Below are 22,500 nucleotides of genomic sequence, written 5' to 3'. Positions count from 1 at the left end.
ATATTTATCATCTCTGGTATCTTGTTTCATTTGAAATGTGTTTATTTTTTCATGCTGTACGGTCTTTTGATTCTAGTTCTTTGTTTTGTGTTCAGCACCAGCAAGAGGGCCAACATCACTCTGTCTGGGAAGAAGAAGAACAAGCTCCTCAAACAGCTGGCTCACATGGAGAGGGAGAAGGCTGGGATGGACGGTAATTATAGACCAGACCCTGTCACTTTGTAAAATAACAAAGATTTACCTGGGAACTGAAACTGTCTGAAAAAGATTCTCTAAAGACTTGAATCAGCTTTTTCCTATTCGATCATATAGATTAAGATACTTTTGTTTAAAATACTATTATTTTATATGCTTTATTATGGAGAAGCTGAAGCTTAGATAGCTAACCATTATGGTTAGCTATCTTGCTACCCACAGGTGAACATTGGAGAACTAACCTAGAAGCTTTAGAAAAATAAGCTACTAATTTGCCTTGGTTGGGAATCGAACCCATTGCTTGCTATTTGTTGTCCTGCTGAAGGGAAATCTGGCCCAGTTACTACTATATGTTAATTTTAACATACTATTTGATCAAATATGATTGCTAATGCCCAAAGTGATTGGCTGGGAACCGATTGGTGCATTGATCATAAAAATACACCATAGAGTACAAATCATGTAATAAATACTTGATAAAGTCTGGTACTAGAACTGCTATACGCTATGACCAAATGTAAATGCCCGGCACCATGTTAAATAATCAATAATATTATTAATAATAATATCAAAGACGGGCCTATACAATGCTATGCTCCAAAATCACATGTTTGTGTTGTGAAAGGTCACAACCAACCTGCCAAAAAATAACTACATAATATAGAGGCGTCTATAAATACATAACGTTGTATATCTTCCACTCTGCTCATGATAGTGGCCCCCAGCGCAGCCCCAAAGACCCAGGACCCAAACACCACCCCCGCCGCAGGCCCGACCCCCGCCACCACCAAGAAGGCCAGGAAGAGGAGGAACAGGAAGGGGAAGGGCGCCACCACCGCCACCGCCGCCGCCACCGCCACGGCAGCCCCAGCGGACGTTGTGATGCAAGACGCGGAGTAAAGACGGAAGAAGAAGAAGCAGAACTCCAAGTGGCCCCAACGTCTGGCCTCCGGCCCTCGATGAAGGGGCGGTGGATGTGAATGAGGACCACGCTGAACGAACGGGGACATGATTCAGTCACAGTGGAGCGCCAGTTTGCCACCTATACAATTTCTGCATTGGTTACATCCGAAATGAGGATTCTGACGTGCTAAATATGAATGTTAATGTTGCGGAAATGCTGCTTGCCTGAATTCTCGGGCGTTTTATTCAAGCATATTTTGGATGCATGGATGGACACTGGCAATAAGCCTCATGGAAAACAAGTTTGAAACCATTTCTGAATACCTAAGTAAAGATATATAGATTACATGGATTTTGACGAGCATGTTTTGCATCCAATAATGACTGTTGCATTTGGAGGGGGGGGTCTCTAATTTAATTAGAGGCTTTTGCATTGGATACATTTTTGTGCGAAAGCCTATCAATATGTTGGCAGGAAAACATAACAAATCTAGTCAATTTAGGGAAGTTGACCGTTTTTTATATAGCCTAGTAGCATATTATGTAAAAGCATATGTCATTTATGGTTCCGTTTATCACATGTATTGTTCATGTCCTTTAATTATTGATGCCTGCTTGTGAAATGCGCCATTAAAGTCTTGACTGTTTATATAGTGTATTTTTGGCGGTGGGAGGTGACCACTGTGTTTTTCAACTGGTTTCGTCTGTGCATTTTCACCTTCGAGTCATCGACAATTCCGAATCCCAGTGCGTTGTTTGGGCTCGAAACCTGCGCGCATCCCTCCCCCCTACCAGTCGCTCAGAGGACAAAGACTAAAATGGGTCAGAGTCTGAAGAGAGCATCTCTCGCATCAGACACACACCGACTCTATATCTAAAATAGATGACTTAAGAATCAGTAAAGCAATCGTTTTTTAGACTAGGGATCCGACACTGACGGGAATCGGGTTATTTTTTTCCTACTACGGTGGATGAACTCAAACGGGTCGGGAGAATGTTTACTGAGATCTGAAGGCACGCAGTGCCCACACTACGTAGCCTGTGTACAAAGCTGCTTCTGGAGAAGTCTTTGGATGTAGCGATCGACAAGATGCTGTACAAGTCCTCCAACGGGTAACGGCTGCCTCTCGGAACGGAGCAGGGTCGCTATGACATAAGCAGTGTGGAGCAGCTTGTGAAACCAGTTTGTGGAGCCCGATACCGGTGTGTGAGTCTGCTCTTCGGATGCTGCGCCGAGGTCCATTCGTCCTCCAAGATTACGGGCTAAGTACGTGCATGGGTGCTATAATACATTACAGCATGCTTTGCATTGTGTGAGTGCCTCACAAGTGAGATCGTTTGTTTCTCCATCTTTTCCCCACCTACCTACCCGGGGTATCATGCTTACATGGCGGTAAGAGGTCCGGATCATTTACAGGTTGCACATGTAGGCCGATGCAAAGACCACCAGACACAAAATTGCATCGCTGGGTATCTCTTGGTAGGATTGAGTGTCTCGCCAAACACCATTTGTGTATGTCGCCGAGGCCTCGGGCTACACTGAGTCTACCAGCCGTCCTCTTATTTTGAGCATCGCTCTTCGCATCGATAGCATACACCAATGGTTCACGAATAATAGCCTATATGTGGCGTCCTACGCGTATCGGCAGCCTGTGTTTTTCTGTGGATTATTAGCACTATCCTCATAGGCTACAGATGCAGATAACTAATCCTGTTGATTTACGACGTGCCCTCCATTGTAACAACAATCAAGGCACTGATGGCAATGTGATAAGGCAGATACCGCTGGCTGGCAGCAGTTAAGTGCTAAGATAACAGCGTGTGCTATATGTCCCACACAGGAGACACAGGGGTCGAAGTGCTTCTCTGAAGGAGTGTGTTGTTCGGACTGTGGACCCACGGAGCAGATCGGAGCATCTTATGGGGACCCGTTCACACTCACTGGCTGCTGGTAAGTACAGTAAGCCTACCGAGATGATTATATTTAAATTAGACGGATCACACGTTCGTATGAAGATGTTTTTAAAGGCAGTATCGATTTGAATGTTTGGACTGTGTTGGTGAGCTGTCAGTTGGTATTTATGTAGGCCTATTTCATGAATTGTAGACTGATGAGTGATGACAGCGTTGAACAACGTCTTTCTGAAAGTAGCGGAAAATAGCCTCTTTTTATTTAGATCAAGGCTGTGGATTTTCTTTCTTCTTAGTGGATGTTGTCTTTCTTCCAACAATAGTCTCCTATTTCACCCCTGAGCTGTTCCCATTGGCAAAAAATAACTCTACATTTTTACATACTTTAGATTTTTTATCAAAGTGACACAATAATCTCCACCTGTGAACCACGCTGACAGAAATGTTGCATAACATCCTTTTTTTAGACGTCTCATTATGCACAGCGGTAGCCTAGTCATTTTAAATTCTTTCTTCTTCCCCACAAGGCTGACAGGACAGCGTTTGGCAACTCTACAGGAGGAAATGGTTAATGAGTTCCAGCACAAATCACTGTCAGCGTGCTAGGCCGATAGAGACATGTACATGCCCAATAAACTGTGTAATGTGTTTATCTTATGTATTCTCTACAGTAGGTTATGGTGTGTTTGTAGTTGGTAGCACACCCAATTGCAAGAATTACAAGGATTGGTACCCTAACCATTTAAAGTAACCATATTGATCAAAGAGTTGTCTATTAACATTGTCTGGTGGTAAGGTCGTTTTGATGTCAGGCACAGTAAATATGGACTACTGGTATCGGTATATAGATATACCAAACGGTACAATATATATATATATCTCTGATGAAGTCACTTTCTGACAGGATTATATGATCTGTTTTGGTAGTTCCAGATATTGAGTTGTATTTTGTGTCTGGCATAATGTACACCTCCTCCAAAGTCAAAGTCCGCTTCATTTTCAATTCCAAAATGTGTGCCAGACTAACAGATGAATCGAAACTGTGCTTATAACCCACCCACGGTGCAATAAGAAGAAGAGGATAAAATTAGGTCAAATAAGTAATATTTACAATTCACCTTCTCCCACAGAAACCATACGAGTTGTTCCTGGATCGCCTCCGACTCCACCGGGCTTACATCACCGACCGTAAAAGAGAGAGAGACAGGACAGATCCGGTTCCGGATAAACGGCTCGCGCTGTGACCATGGCAACCGTGATGAGGATACCCACGCTCGCCGGGGTCGCCATGGCGATGGTGATGCTCTCAGCCGGCCTGGCCTCAGTGTCGGGCCTGGAGCCGGAGACGTGCTTCTCGCGGCAGCACCGGCAGGCAACCGTCAACGTGCGCCTGGCCTCCAGCCGGCCCGGGACCGTCATCGATTCCCGCATCGTCAATTCGGAGCGCGACTGCATCCTGGCTTGTTGCTCAGAGGAAGTGGCGCCAGGTAACCGACAATAGACCGCCCATATATGGCCCGTTGACATAGAACTAGTGGTTCACTTGTTAGTAGCTAAATTGACTGTGCATTTTATTCAGACATATAACATAACTCTGTTGCTCAGAGGAAGTGGCTCCAGGTCACCGACAATTGCCCGCCCATACATGGCCCGTTGACATAGAACGTGTCGTTAGCTTGTTTTGTAGCCATGTTTGGAAATTGATGACCGCAAAGGACCCTGTATGCGACAGCCCATATATGGTAACGGCATCAGGGGGCCAGTAAACAACAAGCTTGTAAAACTCGACAAATTTAGAATTTTGAGTAAACCATTTTTTTCCCCGTTGAGAATTGACTCGGGAACCGTAGGCGTATCCATGACGACATTTTTATGAATGATAATGAGCATTTATAATAATGATCAGAATGCTATTACTAATCCTGTTATTCAAATGATAGAATATCGTTTTTTGGTTGTTGATGTTATCGAGCAATTCAGGACATGTTTAGCAAGCAAGACCGACCTTCCCTGACATTCCATGTAACATCCTCGTAACGGTCCCACCTCTAACCTCCACCTCCACACCCTATAGCTTTCCCTCCGCTCGCCGTATATTTAGATTTCATACTGTTCTTTCTGTATTGTGTTTTCTTTTTTATATATTAACAATAGGTTGAGTGAGTGCTGTACTTTGAGAGCAGAGGGTTCACCAAAGTCAAATTCCTTGTGTGCGTGTTACGCAAACCTGGCCAATAAAACCGAACGTGTCGCCGTCTTCCTCCTAGGAGCCAAGTGCAACATGGCCGTGTTTAAGGCCAAGAAGCCGGCCGCCTCTGACAACTGCCTCCTGTTCCACTGCGACACGGAGCAGGACTGCCCCCTCATGATGGCCGGCGACGGAGTCAACACCTACGATATATTCAAGGGTAACCGCGGCAACGTTCATGGTCCTTCGTCTCCCTCTCTGTAGCTCTCTATCCAACCGCATCATTTCTAACATGAACAATTTAAAATAGAGTGAACAATGTAAACATGCACAGCATCTAAAAATTGCAAAATGGTTGGACACAATTAAAGTGAGGAGTTAAACAAATAGCTAAAGAGATTTTTACACATTCAAGATAGAATAGGTGAGGTGTTCGAATAAATACATCTTTAAAGTAAAGCCAATATTTCTATAGCCCTAGATCAGAGTTATTGTCTCACAGGTCTTCTCATAGGCCCACTTTATAACCCCATCGATGCCCTCTAAGGGGCAAGGAGGTACAGACGATAGACAGTGAGAAGGAACAAGGCAGACGGATCCCTCCTTCATGGGTGGAGAGTACGGGTTGTGCTCAATGGGCAGACAAAGAGTGATAGCATGAAACTAGCACAAACAAAGGTCAAAGTTTAAAGGAAATAACAGATTAGTAGTAACTAAAAAAAAACAAATGACTTATGACAAATCATTTTCTCCAATTTACAATTTACGGTCATGAACTGATTCTGTACTCTATCAGTGATTACATGAAGTCTATCGTACCTGTTTGTGTTTCTTATCTGTCGTGATCCTTTGTCCGTTTCCCTCAGGGGTTCTTCATTCTACCACCACGATGGCGCCAGTGACCACGACCGCTGCCACCCCCACCACCACCACCACCACAACACAACCCCCTCCCCCCACCACCACCACCCCCACCACCACGCAACCCCCGTCAACCACCACCGTCACGGAGCCCACCACCACCACCACTACCACAGCCCCCATCACCACCACCACCATCACCACCACAACGACACTAGCTCCTACAACAACAACAACAACAACAACAACAACAATGATCCCCACCACGACTACAACCACGACCACCACCCAGCCCACCACCACCACCACCACCACCACCACCGAAGCACCACCCGCCACAGTCCCTACCGCCCGGGAGCTGCCGCCCACAACCACGACCGAGACACCGGTCGTCATCATCGCCACCGTGCCCGCCGTCGAGGAACTGCCCGCCGTCGAGGAACTGCCCCCCGCGACCACGACCCAGACGGCCACGCAGCGAGCTACGCCCCCCTCGACGGCGGCTACGCCCCCTTCGACCACCACCACCACCACCACCACCACCACTGCCGCAAGAAAGCCCAACAAACCCACCAAAAAGCTCAACAAAAACGTCAAGAAACTCCGCCCGCATCCGGTGGTCGTTGACCCCACCCCCAACAACACCACCACCACCACCACCACCACGGCGGCCCCCGAGCCAGTCCCGACCCCCACCCCCAGCACCACCACCCCCACCACCACCCCCACCACCACCACCCCCACCACCACCACGACCCCTGCCCCAGAACCTGCCCCAAAACCCAGAACTACCCCGGTCGCCAGAACCACCACCACCCCAACCACCACCCCCACCACCACCCCCACCACCACCACAAGGGCTACATCCACCACAACCACAACCATCACGACCACCACCACCACCGCGGTTCCCACGACGACCACGACCACGACCGTCGCCCCCCGACCCACGGAGCCCGAGGACGTCCAGACCTCCACCGTGGCCGGGGTCTTCGTGGTCGCCGAGGGCGACGTCCAGTCGGGCCGCGCGCTGAAGAAGCCGGACGGGCCGGACGGGGGAGTCGTCCCCGAGGGCGAGGGCGTGCGGAAGACCGGCGCGACGTCACACGGAGCCCTCAAGAGCGGCCTAGTGGTGCTGATGGTGCTGGGGCTGGCGGTGCTCACGATGGCGCTGGCCATCGGAGGACGCAAAGCCATGGAGTCCTTCGACCGGCGCCATTACACCCGCCTGGAGCTCAACGACCTGCACTACGAGGTGTAGAGAGACCCAAGGCCCCCCCCCCCCCCCTGGCCGGTCCGGCCTGCACCACCACCACCACCACCACCACCACCAACGGCACCACCACCAACGGCACCACCTTTAGTTCACCACCACGGCCACACGGAGAGAAGGAACACACAGTTGGACTGTCGCGTTTGTGTTCGGCAGACTGGAGCTGAGAAGGCTCATTCCGGACAGACACATGCACTGCTCTTTTTATTTTTTTTCTTCGTCGAGTTCTTTCTATTATTAATGAATATGTTTCATTTCAAGATAGCACACGGTTTTGCATTTATTGAAGTTTTCATTTGTCACCGTGTTTGAAGGAGCACGGTGTTGGGTGATGTGGCGGATTTGGATGATTGAGATATTTTCTTATGCTATAACCAGTGCTAACTCAAGTCTATGCGTGAAATTGGTTTGTAGGGACGGGGGTGTTTCATTGAACATAGCGCGGGAGCCGTCTTCCCTTGGCTATCTCCATCTTCACTGTAAGGACGCGGGTAAAGCGAAGCTCCACTGCACACATTCGCCACTAGATGTCAGCAGCTGTTTTAAGATGCAACAATCATCCACCGTCGGACGTTGGAAGCTACCGATCATCACAGCCGCTTGGTTGGTATTCCTTTAACGACAACGAAACAGTGTATTTCTTTGGAATGCAGATAGGCCTAATGAACAGCAATATTTTGTACCCCCCCTAAAAAAACACTCAGGAAGCCTCCGAATTCTAGCCAAGTTCTAGAGGCATACGGGATCACACACCAAGACAACCAATTACTACAAGACGCTTTTCAATTTCAAATCCTTTGCAATGGGGTTCCACCCGGTTTGTATAAGGTGCACACATGCATGTTTCTTTAATTTATTTCACTCGCTTTGTACCATAGTCACACGAGCTTGTGGTTGTTTCTTAATCTAATAGTCCTTTCTTATATGATCTTAATAACACATATTTCATAGCATTATTTTGTATTTTGTCCGCAAATCACTTGTTCTAAATGTGTATGACATTTTAATAATGGATGCAATTCCTTGAAATCCGATGCACTAATTGTATCCAGCGTTTTTGATATGACTTGCTTCTTTATAAATAGTAAAAAGAAAAAAGAAAAAAAAAAGCTGAGAGTACACTGACCACACTATTTTCCTAAGTAACTTTTTAATGTATGTCAGCGTATAAGTGAATGTACAGAGTGTCACATGTTGGGGTGTGATTGGAGAGACCTATCGGTAAATAACCTTACATTTCAGTAAACCGCGAGGGGGCGCACGGTACATTGCAAACTGCTTCTGATGTTGATACTATTGGCATGCAGAAGGTCCCTTAGACAGTTTCAGCCTAATTTATAAGGCATTAAGTTGCACACATTCTAAGTTGTTGGCACTTATTTTGCATTCATTTCTGAAATCGTAAGATTTTGTGTAAGGTAACAGTTTGGTCTTGTTTTGTGAAGTGCTGATTTTACATTTTAGCTTTGGAATTTGGTGTTTTGTTCTATAGGAAATATAATGTGACTTTTGAATAAACAATTTTGTCATCATGATTGTTATCTTTCTGATCACCCACAACATTTCAGAAATACAGGATTATGTATTATTTTAATGTTTGGTGTAAAAATAAATAAATAATAATACACTTCAATGGTAAAATCACAATTCTAGCCATACAAAATATAGTCGTCAAATATGATCATGATTTACTCAATTATGATCTAAATCATTTCGCTTATGAGGTGAAAACTAATGATAAGAACTTTCCCTAAGATTCACTCTCAAATAAAATCACCCCCTATTGGATTCAGCAATGTCTCTGGATCCAGTCAATTGTCCTGAATACTAAATAATCACCGGGAATAACCGGGGCTTGTGGTTAGTAAATTCTCCAAATACAACAAATAGGGCCAAAGGAATGTTTTTCTTGGCAGTGGACGAATGGATCCTGCAGAACTAAACAGACCTTCATTCCTGTATAAATGTTTACATGTTTACTACTAAGTTGCACCTACCAATATACTTGTTTGCTTAGGTAAGGGGGTCGTTTACGCATTCTTCCCCAAAAGAATCTCGCCTTTGAGAGCGCAGTGAGATCCACTACAACAATGGATCACGTCTGAGCGTTCAGGCGATAGAGGTTGGAGCGAAAAAAAAAAAAAAGTATAGGGGGAGGGTTGGCATTTTTTCCTCCCAGCGGAAGGAGACGTATCGCTCCTGCAGGACAATGTGTAAGAACCGGAGCCGTAGCAGCGCCACCAACCCACCCCGACCCGAGGCCAACATGGACGAGACCTTCATTTAACGCACGTTATATCGTATCCAAAGCGTTTTTTTTGTACTGAGGTTGAGGCTGGGGTTTTGGGGGAAGGATAAGGATTGTGCGAGAAGGGAAAAAAAGGGGGAAGGCAGCGATGAGAATCCTGCGTTGAGGAAAGAAAGCGAGGCGGCGGGGCCGAGAAGAAGGGAGAAAGATGGGTGCCTTGCTACGGACCACTCTGTTGTTGTGTAGTTTCTGTTTGTTGATACAAGGTGAGTCCGTCTTCCCTTTTACCCCAATCCCGCGCCGGGTTCATGGTCTTGTGTAAAGTGCTGAATGTCGTCTGTGTATAGATGTATACCGTCATATTGAAACGGGTTTCAGGGCTTCACGTTTACTAATAACCGGAGCGGGCCCACTTGGAGGCTTGGAGGTTTTTATTAGCAGCGAGCTAACGTAGCCGAGTCAGCTCTGCGTCCAGCCCTTCTCCTCCTGCTCTGTTGTCTATCCTAGTCCTTGTATATCGTGTTTTAGTGGCTAAACCCACGTCTCACAGAGTCCAGCCCTTCGTATTGTGGATGTCCAGTGGCTTCAGTTTCCTTTCATCCAGAGGAGGGAATGTTGGACTCCAAACTATTAAAGGTTGCAGGGGACTGTGCGCAACTTGGGTGAATGGTGAGCTCCGACCATAGGGACTATTATAAGGACTATTTTGGCTCCTTTTTTAAGTAATGTTTTCAACGACTGTATTGTCTTCGTTCACTTAATCCCCAGTATTTGCATGGACGGGCAAACCAACCCGCTAACGTTACCTACCCGGGCTGTATTTATTTGGATAGCTGTGTCTAGACCAAAGGGCTCGAAATTGTCTCCCCCCTTTTCTTGCTGCTTTGATCTACCATTCACAAACCAAGCCATGCACCACCTAAGCCACCTGTGTAACAATATATAGATCAGCATTAGTTATGTAGTAGTAGTAAATTGCATGTTGTGGTTATCTGTGTGACTCGAGATAATGCCAATTACAAAGTTGACTTTAAGCACAGGGGCCAGTGATTGCTTGACCACGTCTTCCAAGCATCATCCATAAAGAGTCCAGCATCTGTTGCAATCTAGTAATGGGCTTGATTGATGTACTTTCAAACACGGTACAACATTTATAAATTCCACTATTAACCGACGCTGAGAGATTTTGTTCCATTCTACCACCCAACAGATGGCTCACCTTGTTTTAATAAGCTTTCTTTCCCCAAATGAGAAAAACGTGTCTTTCAAACACAAAGTGTGTGTAGTGGTGCTTATTAACACTTTTTTATGTGGTTTGTGCGAGCTTGTTCGTTGTTCTATGAAGACTAAAGTCTTCCTTTAAAGACGGATTCGGACGGCTCTGCATGTGTTTCTGCTTCCAAAGTTACGATGTTGTGTCTTATTATATGGAGCATTCAAGACGTGTATTGATTCCACGACCTCAAGTTCTGCTCTTCCTAAGTTTAGTCTGTGAAGCTAATCATCAAGGTTAAACAAGATAGACGATAGAAAGGTACTTATTCTCTGGGGGGAGAAACCCCCCCCCACCACTTAAAGGACTCTGTGCATTGCAGTCTAATAATTGTATAATCTCAAATGTATAACTTGCTGCTGCAGCACACTGTATTGATTTTGGAATTGAAGCCATTTTTAGGCTTTTTAATTAAATAGCCTGGAAAAGATCAAATAGCCCTTTGAGGGTGTTTAAGTAAACAATGTGGGCATGCATGTGCACATTTCTTTTTTTGATTTGTTTCGTGGTTAATTTTACCACTACATACATCGTCATCAATCTTACACATTTTCCATCCATTTGCTGTACACGCTGCTTCTGAAAGTATAATTGATCTTTCTTGAAGCGGCCCATAAGTATTCACTCATCAAATCAGGACACACAATTCTCAGTTGACTGGTTGGCATTCGTGACGAACACGTTATTATGGTCGTCCGCAGTTCGCGTTTAAGACAAACTTCCAAATAAGTTGTTCCGTCTCCTCCTATACCCGAGACTGTTACAGCCTTTGGCCCGTAGCCTCACACACGGTTCACCACCAGTTCACCAGCCCTAAAAGTAAAAGTTGCATATATTGTCACTTTATTTTACACATGTCCGCACAGGAGGTCCCGTATTAGGGACCCGTTTTGTCAGGTTCCCCGCCGTACTTCCTCTCACGGCATAATTGAGTGGGTCCGGGATTCTGTGATTTCTCCAAATATTTGGAGACGGAAATGCCCCCGCGGAGCGCCGACATGCATGTGCAGAGGGGACTGCGCTCCATGGGGGCTGACCCTGATAGTGATCCTGTGGTATGTGTTGCTAGATGTGTCAAATTGAGGTTAGGAACGGTGCCAAGGAGCAGTAGAGGTAGCGCACGTCCTAGCCCCCCCCCCACATCTACCAACTCTCACTTCCTGCACATTTTGTGTGTGTGTGTGTGTGTGTGTGTGTGTGTGTGTGTGTGTGTGTGTGTGTGTGTGTGTGTGTGTGTGTGTGTGTGTGTGTGTGTGTGTGTGTGTGTGTGTGTGTGTGTGTGTGTGTGTGTGTGTGTGTGCGCCCTGCAGAACGCCACTCCATAAAGTCAGAGTATATTGGTTCCCAGAAACAGAGCTAACCAAGGCCTATATGGAGTTGCAACAGCCAGAATGTAATTCCTCTGTGCCCTTGGGTTTGCGGTCTGCTTTATTGATCCAATGTGTGCTCCTCCCCCCTCTCCTCCCCCACGCCTCTCCCCCTCTCCTCCCCCAGGCGTGCCCCTCTTGCTGTACGCCAACCGGCGAGACCTCCGGCTCGTGGACGCGGCCCACGGGAAGGCCAACGCCACGGTGGTGGTGGGCGGGCTGGAGGACGCGGCGGCGGTGGACTACGTCTACGCCCGGGGTCTCATCTACTGGAGCGACGTGAGCGAGGAGGCCATCAAGTGCACCGCCTTCAACCGGTCAGGGGACGGCAGCGCCCAGACGGTGGTGGTGTCCGGGCTGGCGTCGCCCGACGGCCTGGCCTGCGACTGGCTGGGCGGGAAGCTCTACTGGACGGACTCGGAGACGAACCGCATCGAGGTGGCCGAGCTCGATGGATCTTTACGGAAAGTTTTGTTTTGGCAAGAGCTGGACCAGCCGAGGGCGATAGCCCTGGACCCAGAGAGGGGGTGAGTGTCGTGTTTTATTCAGTGTGTTACGTATCCGTCATGTATTATGTATCCATTAAGTCCTGAGGAACCGGCAGGACTGGGTCCTTATTGGTAGAGTTATGGTTGGATGTCGACGCAACGCAATGACCACGCAGTCGCTTCGACGCAGTCGTGAACTCTTTTTGGTTCTGCGTCGGGTTTACGTTAGCGGATCAATCACAGCCCCTGCTGCTTTGTCGCCTCGACATAACGATGCAATTGTTTGGAGGTGCGCGTCAGGCCCTTGCGGTCGACGCAAGGAGGTTCCGCATGGGTGACGTGGGTCCGTAAACCCACTGACGAGCAGATGAGAAGGGGCAGGGAAATTGGGTTCTTCTCCTAGAACCACTTTTGGTCGACGCGCACCTCTGACATTGTGAAGCTCCACGCGGAGGGTACATGAATTGCGCTTCCACACCGATGTTGAAACCGGCTATGAACGGCATGGCCTTCCGTGGACAGTCTGCAAACGTTTTGAACGGATCAGTGCCCGCTTAGCACGCACTTTGTGAGGGTCTGGCCTGACAGGCGCAGGGTCACGGTCCAAACACGCGCTTTGTGGAGATGCGATGGTTCGCCAACAGGCTTTGTGAGGACTCACCTGAGAGGCAGGGGAGATGGGGGCGGGTCTAAACACGCGCCATGTGAGGTCTCACCTGAGAGGCAGCGGAGATGGGGGCGGGTCTAAACACTCGCCATGTGAGGTCTCACCTGAGAGGCAGGTGAGATGGGGGCGGGTCTAAACACACGCCATGTGAGGTCTTACCTGAGAAGGGGCAGAGTCCCACCACACAGCATGTGAGGAGGACACACCTGAGAAGCAGGGGAGATGAGGGTGGGTCCCAACACACACTTTGTGAGGACTAACCTTTGTCTGCTACAGAGACTCTCCGGGCCTGGGATTGGGTTGCAGGGCCGGAGAAAAAACTAAAAAAAGAATTCTGCAAAATATGTGACCGGTGTCCACCAAATTCCCCCCGTAAAAGACAGACAATAGGGGCAGTGTTGAGGTTTCTTTCCTCCTTGCTGTTCCTGGGGAAGGAGAGGTGGGGGTGCGAGGTCTTTATCCTGAGCTGATACAGAACATTCCTCCAGGCCATCAGAGAGGCGGGGGTATGAGCGACGGTGTGTGAGATTCAGTCGGCCAGTGGTCCTCGACTGTGGGTCGGGGGACCACTCGTGGTCCCCTGATACGTTCATGGGGTCTCTGGAGGTTGCAGACCTCATCGATTGATATTTGACAATCCATTTTAGCAAATTGTAATTATTATTTTTTTCATGTCTCAGAGTCCTGTATTTACGAACCGACTGCCCATTGATTCATAGCCACGAGCAAACTAATGCTGGTCAACAAGTGTGACGAAGAGCGATGTGTTAACACTCACCGGGACATGGATACCACCGGGAAAATATTGATGGGGTAAAAAACTATTTGCGTGCAAGCTGGTAAACACTAAAGTTCAAGCTGGGGTCACAAACCTCTTCAGCGCTAGAAATGGGGTCGCGGCCTACTGAACGCTGATAGCCACTGGATAAGCGATTGTGTTAGAGAGAGAGAGAGAGAGAGAGAGAGAGAGAGAGAGAGTAAGATTGTTTGTGTGTGAGAGAGCGAGAGTATCTCACCGTGGCGCTGCCACTGCTTTCACACGCGAGCAGCAGAATGCCTCTCGGGTTACCTCATCCATTCACTTCGCAGAATCGGCCGTCGAGGCGATCTCCCTGGCCGTGCTGCGGTTGCAAAGGAGTCGGTATTTCGGTCCGCACCACCTTGGCAACAGAGAAAGTGTTTTCGCAGACGTCACAGTCTGACTTCTTTAACCTGTTTGTTTACTTTTCCCGCACTCGCTAAGCTAGGGGGTGTTGTGAATGATGTGTGCGGCTCCTATCATTCCGGCCGGCTCTTCCTCAGTGATGCGTCACTAAAATAATGACAGGCGCAGGTATGTCATCAATGGTCGGGTTTTAAGGGCAACTGTCAAATCATTGCTTTTGTTAGCGATTCTTCAACGTGCTACGTCACAGCTTTGAACACAAACCCATTTGTGCAAGACAAAAAAATGTACACTTGTGAACCAACCTCCCATCTACGTTCCACTTTCAATACATTCTAACAAAAACAAACATGAAGGCTTGTTACTCCGTAGATTGTCCCATTAATCCAGTTTTACGCCACTATGCATGTCCTTGTAAGTACTTCCACAATGTGTGGAATATTCATGGCCATGGGAGGCTCCAGGTCACACAATAGGCCCACGTGGGTGGCCATTGGCCACAGCTCCTCCAATGGGTGAACAGGAGAGGGCCGAGGAGGAGAACCTTGTCCTCACGGCCGGTCGACGTGGAACCCGACCCCAGTGGGAAGAGTTGATCAGGAGAACTGGGAAAGAACAAACACACAGCTGGTGGTGGATCCCAGCCTGTTCTCTGGTCCCAGATAGGATTATTAATCTGTTCTCTGGTCCCAAATTATTAACCTACTGATGGATTCATTTTCAAAAGTGCAGTTTTTGTCCGACATCTACATGATGAGTTATGACCACGCAAGCCTTTTAATTTTTCGAAAGGCTCGTACAAAGTTTTACACAAAGTCTTGCGTCTCTATTGTTACACCTACCAGCTGTTTGTTCAGTTTGAGGGACTGGGGAGGTCAGCTCCCACTTTTCCTTCGCTGTGACACACATTGGTATAACGCCAGCTCCGATAAACTCAGAGCTTGCTTGTTGCCTTGTACCCCTATTTCGCAGCATGAGATAATTTGAAACCTTTCCCTCAAGCAAAATATAGTGACCACATTCACGCGACGCACTGTTATTATGGGAAGAACAACATTACTCAATTAAATAAGCGCAGTCCTCGTTTACGATATGAAAACACCAAGTCGTTTGCACTAAGTGAATGTGGTCGATTCTGCATGCAATGTAAAATAAAATAAAAGTGCACGTGTTTTCTTTTTGGGCAAATAATGTCAGATAATCTCACAATCTCACGTATAACGAGGCCAGTGATTTAGGGACTCCAATTTTAAAGCAACGGTTAAGTTTTGCCATATAAACCTCGGTAAAGTTCTCTCAGGGCAATTCGAAAACCTCCTGAAAAGTCGACATTAGTTCACCGGCCAATATCACTATTAAGTTTTCTCTTCTTCTACTGAACATCTGTTAAAAAAGTGAGAGAGTGTCCATCCCTTCATCAGAGCCCCATGCACCGCCTGGTCCACCAGTGGCTTCCCTCGGTGACACGACGGTGCGCTGAACCCGTTACCATCATGGCTCTGGTCTTGTGTTACGGCCAACAGGCTGGGCCTGAGCGGGCCCGCCAGGTGACCAAAGTGGGTAACCCGAGAGGGGTGGGTGTACAAAGGACCGGACAGGTAAGGGGATCCCGGTGTAGGGTTGACTGTGCATGGATACACGGTCCACCGTGGCAGGGCCTGTCCACGATACAGTCCCAGGCACCGGGGGCCTTACACAATGGACCTTGTTGGAGATCACTCTCTCTCGCTCGCTCTCGTAAGGCGATAAGGGGGAGGGGAGGGGGGGGGGGGCTGCTGCTGTGTTCATGCTTTGATCGGTTCTACGGTCATTTGACAACAGCTGCAGCTCTGGTTTCGGTTTGTGCGTTTCGATCGAGGCTAAGTGAACTGAAGTGGTTTGTGAGTTCATTAGCGATCGACCCAGCCCTATGGGTCAGAGGGTGGCGTACACTTTGACTTGGGGTTTGTTGTGACTAAGGCTGGGAGCTTAACGGGAGACCACAAGACGTTGCACATGAATAGGGATGACAAAAGGTTTGCTCCGTCATGCGGTCTTCCGCTGCTCACCACGTTGGTAATGTGGTGGTGGTCTCCTCATTGTAAAGGAAATTATGGAGCTTGGCCGGAGTGACGCTTCTTGGCCGGAATTTATTCTAAAGAGGTTTTCATTGCGTCAACGGTAGTCGTGGTTTTCCCCTATTAACCAACCACCGTTACAGGGGATAACAATAGTGTGCTACTCTGGAGATCCAGAAGACACATTTAGCGCAGGGACACATTCTGTTTTATTTCTTGATACTAGAGCAGTCCCATCCCTGTTTCAGTGGGCTCCAGCGTGGCGGAACATCTAGATCCTTCTCCCTGGAGGCACGCGAGACAACGACCGTCAGTTCGTACACATGCACAGCCGAACGCGGTTACAGATGATCATACTTACTACAGCAACAAATACACGGTCACTAACTTAACCGGCGCATTCAATAGAAGTTAAGTCTGTTGAAGACGTGATCTAAGTGTCACTGAGCAGTTTTCAGTGCGGTTAGTTTGCTGTTGATCGTCCGGCACTACTTTTTCAACAGGTTCAAGAACTTTAATGTAACGTTAGTCATTTCAACTGTTGTTAAAGAATTAAAGTTGAGAGCTGTAATCAATGAAGACGACAGCGGCGACTGATTTATTCGAGAAATAGCGATTTGTCTTTTGTAACTTGAAATGATAGAAAGGGGTAAGCAGCGAGTTAAGCAGCAACATTGACGAAACCTCAACCACAGCCATCCCCAGTGTGGAGTAACCCCACATGGGAAAGAGACGCGCATAGATTAGAATGTAAATGTACCCGGGCCCAGATAAAAGAGGGCCGGTAATGTATTCATTAGTTTTATTTAAATCGCCAGGATATTTTCTCACTACTCCCCCTGTCCTCTCTCTTGCTCTCGTTATTTCTCTCTTTCCCTGTCGTTGATTCTCTCTCTCTCTCTCACGTTCTCTCTCTCGTTCGCTCTCGCTCTCTCTCTCTCTCTCTCGTTCTCTCTCTCGTTCCCTCTCTCTCTCTCATTCTCGTTCTCGTTCTCGTTCCCTCTCTCTCTCGTTCTCTCTCTCTCTCTCTCTCTCTCTCTCTCTCTCCCTCTCCCTCTCCCTCTCCCTCTTTCTCTTTCTCTTTCTCTTTCTCTCTCTCCCTCTCCCTCCCTCTCTCTCTCTCTTGTTCTCTCTCTCGTTCTCTCGCTCGTTCTCTCGCTCGTTCCCTCTCTCTCGTTCCCTCTCTCTCTCTCTCTTTCTCGTTCCCTCTCTCTCTTTCTCGTTCCCTCTCTCTCGTTCCCTCTCGCTCTCTCCCTCACGTCGGAGCGGCAAAACACCAGATGCCGCACGCCACGGTATCACGCTAGTGTGCGTTCTCAGCACGCCACGGTATCACGCTAGTGTGCGTTCTCAGCACGTCGCTCGCGGCCTCCTCTGGAGTCCCGGTGACGTCGTTCACGTTGCATCGTACCAGATTCCCATCGATACGACCCGGGTAACGTAACGTCGAACCCGACTCTGCGGTCGTCTGCAAACTTCACGTGCATGAAGAGACATCCAGCAACACACTTGAATGAAACGCAAAGTACGTTCTTATCTCGGGGTGCGTCTGTGTTTGATCTTCCGCCATCAATATCCTCCCCCATCTGTTTGCTTTTTGCAATTTACATTTAGGCCATTAAAAGACCAACAGACCATCCAAAGCGACCTACATGGAGCACATTAGGCAGAAGAAAGATAAACTAATGTATATATCGCTGTCGGCACAGTACGGATTCGATGGTTAAGATATGATACATTTTGAACAGTGAGTCGATGGGTTCAGCCTCGGACGACGTCGGACACACTCATGTTTTTCGGGGCTGTTCACGACACTTCTCCGTCAGCCTGTTCCTGCTCTCCGAGCGATCCCTTCATCCGGGTTCGCCTGAACTCTGTTCCACCGCTGCCAGTCGGCGCGGGGGGGGAGGGGTCAGATGGCGTCCACACAGTCCGTCCCGGCCTGATCGCACGCGAGGGGAAACCGCAGCACCACTGTGCCGCCCCCCCCCACCAGAAGGTCCAACCAGAGGAGGATGAGCTGCGGTAATCGCATCATGAGAGAGAGAGAGAGAGAGAGAGAGAGAGAGAGAGAGAGAGAGAGAGAGAGAGAGAGAGAGAGAGAGAGAGAGAGAGAGAGAGAGAGAGAGAGAGAGAGAGAGAGAGAGAGAGAGAGAGAGAGAGAGAGAGAGAGAGAGAGAGAGAGAGACCATGCATTCATCGGGCCTTGTGGATGAGCCAACCCCCCCCTGTGTGTGTAAATTGTAAACATCTAAACACATCCTCTGTTTCATTAGCATGCCACGCTATTTGAAGTGGCCACTTTCATTTATGCATAAAACGGCAAATTGCTTGCATACGTTCCTGCCCAGCGTTGGGGGTTCTCTCTCCCCCCCCCCCCCCCCTTGCCTGTTTGTGTGTCAGACATATCTCATGCATGTGCTCCACAAAGAACTTATTGTTGAGCTGCCAGCTGTTTCTTTTTTTTCTAGCTTTGTTTTTATACGGTTGTTTTGGTTTAGATTTTTCCTATTGTTTTTTTTTGGTGTGGCTTGGTGGTTTTTTGTTGTCTTTATTCGTGGCAGATATAAGTGCACTGCGTTCATTGTGCGTTGGCGTGTGCTTTTTCCCGTTTCTTTCGGGCTCTGAAAGTGAAATGAGGGAAAAAGTATGTGTTGTTGTGAGAGCCCCCCCCCCCCCCCCCCCCCCCCCGGGTCGTGTTATTTCCCAGAGTTCATACGACTCCTGCTTTGTGTTTTCCGACACGCTCGTGCTCCCCGCGTTGCTCATCCCCACGATATTTCCCTCTTCCTGTGCGTACGTCAGTCGCATACATAGAGGCTCCTGTCTATCCCAGTTCGCTCGGTCTTCACCCGGCGGAAGAGGCGAAACTTCGACCTCGCTGCACCGGAGTGAGTTTGAGAAACAGGCCATCGGTTAATTCGTCTTCTCTTGGGAAACGTTTCAGCTCTTTTGAATTCGTTTGTACTTTCGGGGCAGATATTCACACACAAACATACTGTAACTCGCTTTGATGCTACGTGACTTCTGCGTAGCAAAGTGTAATGCTTTAATTACTCTGATTATTTACAGGGAATGTTTGGAAAGCCCATTTGGCCCCCGGCCTCATTGGAACATCATTAGAGGGTGATTATATTAATAATAATTATTATTATTATTATTATGCTATAGAAGCTACAGGCCCTCGCTAGATATCTAACGGCTGGCTAAATGAACTTTGGCACATTCCTTATAATAACCATCGTATGTGGTTGTGTTTGTCGACGTGTTGCGTTGTCAAATCGGACGTTACGGATGTTAGGGTATAATATTGATATAATTACAATATGCACCGTCAGTCTGACAGTCACATGTCGTCTTGTTTTGGTACGATGCAGCAAAGCGACCAAAGTGTATCGCTGATGAATACTTTCAACTTCTCCATGTCTAAACATGGAAGATATAACACAAAGTGACCGCAGAGTGGGTGGACACATCGGTTGGTCCGTGGTGCCATCGGTCAGCTACTGCTACACCACAGTGCACTGGCTGAAGGTTAAGGCTATTTTGGATGGCTGGGAGGAGGGGGAGGGGGGGTGGGGTGAAGGGGGGGTGGGGGGGAGTCTGTAAACCGGCCCCCCCGTGGTCGTCTAGCTCCCACATGTGCCCGCGCGTTTGATCCCGGCCCTGTAAAGTGCGCAGCTACATCCTCACACACACACACACACACACACACACACACACACACACACACACACACACACACACACACACACACACACACACACACACACACACACACACACGTATGTACACACACACGTATGTACCCCTGTCTAGATCGTATAGTTCAGCGCGGGGGGGGGGTAATGATGGCTGAATTCACCGTGGAACGTCGTGCTGGACCGGGTTCAAGTTGACTGATTAATGCATCAGGTAGCAAATACAATACAGCTCTTGTGGCGGAGAAGAGAGGGAGGGACGGGGGGGGGGGGGGGGGGGGGGGTAAGAGAGCTCCCCCATTTTTTGCCCTCCCCCCCTTTCTTTTCACTGATCAGAGAAGTCTGTTTGACTGGCTTTGTTCTCTGGGCCAGATAGTTTGTGTTATTTTTTTTTTTCTGTGGGAAAATCCTTTCCTGCACTGGGTGCACCTACAAAGGCAGACGGGCCCAGAGTATCGCTGTAGTCAGATGAAGGGTGGGGCCGGCCTCTGGGACGGCTCAGCTCGTTGTTTATAAAGGGAGAAGCACTACAGAACCCGCGGGCCTGGAGGGCCACTTAGGGCCGGAGATGGCCCCTATGTTTCTCCTTTTCTTTCTGTGTTACACCGAGATGAAGCCCTTGTGTTATCACTACCGTGTTACTCGTTAACGTGCGCGGTAATGGGTTGATAAACCTTGTAACTTGCATAATGAATGAATTAGTTCACATTCTCACACGCAGCCTCTTATGAGTGTGTTTGAGAGTGTGCAAGTGTCAAAGTATACCATTTTTGTGTAAGACGTTGCTATAACCTAGTCCGTTCAAACAGTGAAGCTCTTTAGACGGATGCCAGTGCTGATAAAAACCAGGGCGAAAAAAAAACCAAGCCACGAGAAGGTCACGGCGGTACAACACGCTATGTGGTTTGGCATGACAGGAATCCTGTCTGGTGCCAGCAGCGTCTGGCACCGAGGCAACGCTAATGCACGGCACGCATGCACACAACCATCTCCCAGCACGTGACCCAGGCTCCGGCCTGTCCGCGGCTACACCTTCATCCCCCAACCACCTCCACCTCCACCGCCACCACCACCACCTTTTACTGCGACGCACACCCCAAACTTGACTTTTACATTCAGGGGAGTTCGCTGACGCTTTTATCCGAGGCGACTTACAACCGTTCATTCACACGTTCACACGCCGACGGCGGAGTCGGCCCCTCAGGGCGACAGCCGGCTCGTCTGGAGCAGGCGGGGTGACGGCGTCTCGCCCGGGGACACCTCCGCACTCAGCGAGGAGGAGCCGGGGATCGAACCAACTACCATCCGGTCAGCAGCCAACCCGCTCTACCTCCTGAGCAAAGCCGTCGCCCAACCTAACCCACTGCCCCGGCCGGTTACCATCACTACCACCGACAACAACAACAACAATAATATGCCTTTCTACTCCACAAGCCGCCCCTGGCGGGCTGCCCTGCTCTCCCCCGGGGGCCAAATAGTGGCGGCGCCGCCAGAGACTGAAGGGTGGAAGCATTGTGCGCTGATCTCCAGAGTGTCAGTCGGCTGGCACGGGCCCGACTCGCATTCATTAAGCTCTCCTGTGCTGCTGTCCCGCGCTCCTATTGGACAGCGTCACCCGGGTGGGCGGGTCGCTCTTCCCCCGCGTCCAATGGAACTATGAAAACAAAAATGGCACGGCATTCCGCATCCGTCTCTTATCGCCCCAGAGTGTGTGTGTGTGTGTGTGTGTGTGTGTGTGTGTGTGTGTGTGTGTGTGTGTGTGTGTGTGTGTGTGTGTGTGTGTGTGTGTGTGTGTGTGTGTGTGTGTGTGTGTGTGTGTGTGTGTGTGTGCATTTTCTCTGAAGGAAGAGGGAGGGGGGGAGGGGGGGCAGAGAGCAATGCTGATGGGAGCCTGGACGGGTTTCAAAGTAGTAGCCGGTCCTCAGCTGTCCAAACACGGCATCGCTTCGGGGCGGCGCTTAGAACAAGTGTTTTCTCTTTCGAGCCCCTCTGGAGGATCTCCTACCTGCCGTCTCGAGCTCTGGAACCCCAACGAAGGCCGTCGCGCTCCTCCTCCTCCTGCAGGTGTTCAACAACGAGCCGAGTGCCGGGAATCGCACCGCTGGGGTTGTGGAGGGGGGGGGGGGGGGGGGGGGGGGGGGGGGGGGGGGGGGGGGGGGGGGGGGGGGGGGGGGGGGGGGGGGGGGGGGGGGGGGGGGGGGGG

The 22,500-nt window shown here is 49.0% G+C and overlaps 3 protein-coding genes across 3 annotated transcripts in view; all 3 read left to right on the top strand.

Annotated features, from left to right (window-relative positions):
• Positions 1–1,745, top strand: part of c4h11orf98 (chromosome 4 C11orf98 homolog) — a 3,309-nt gene extending 1,564 nt beyond the window's left edge. Inside the window, exons 3-4 of the mRNA XM_030353228.1 lie at positions 96–193; positions 911–1,745. Coding sequence (XP_030209088.1) covers positions 96–193; positions 911–1,095 — 283 coding nt within the window. The 3' untranslated portion in view covers positions 1,096–1,745. The remainder of the gene's footprint in view (positions 1–95; positions 194–910) is intronic.
• An 85-nt stretch (positions 1,746–1,830) lies between these two features.
• Positions 1,831–7,319, top strand: mansc1 (MANSC domain containing 1). Its single transcript, XM_030355448.1, has 7 exons — positions 1,831–2,365; positions 2,940–3,049; positions 4,140–4,496; positions 5,277–5,417; positions 6,064–6,200; positions 6,417–6,740; positions 7,014–7,319. The coding sequence occupies exons 3-7, from the start codon at positions 4,256–4,258 to the stop codon at positions 7,317–7,319; spliced, it is 1,149 nt and encodes a 382-aa protein (XP_030211308.1). The 5' UTR covers positions 1,831–2,365; positions 2,940–3,049; positions 4,140–4,255.
• Positions 7,320–9,385: 2,066 nt separating this feature from the next.
• The window catches only part of lrp6 (low density lipoprotein receptor-related protein 6), a gene marked incomplete in the record, with an annotated part of 43,885 nt that continues 30,770 nt past the window's right edge, over positions 9,386–22,500 (top strand). Inside the window, 2 exon segments of the mRNA XM_030353125.1 lie at positions 9,386–9,845; positions 12,347–12,746. Coding sequence (XP_030208985.1) covers positions 9,788–9,845; positions 12,347–12,746 — 458 coding nt within the window.

Source organism: Gadus morhua, chromosome 4 (genome assembly GCF_902167405.1).
Source record: "Gadus morhua chromosome 4, gadMor3.0, whole genome shotgun sequence".
Lineage (NCBI taxonomy): Eukaryota > Metazoa > Chordata > Actinopteri > Gadiformes > Gadidae > Gadus > Gadus morhua.
The sequence above is the reverse complement of the archived record's forward strand: the minus strand, read 5'-3'. Positions and strand labels throughout refer to the sequence as shown.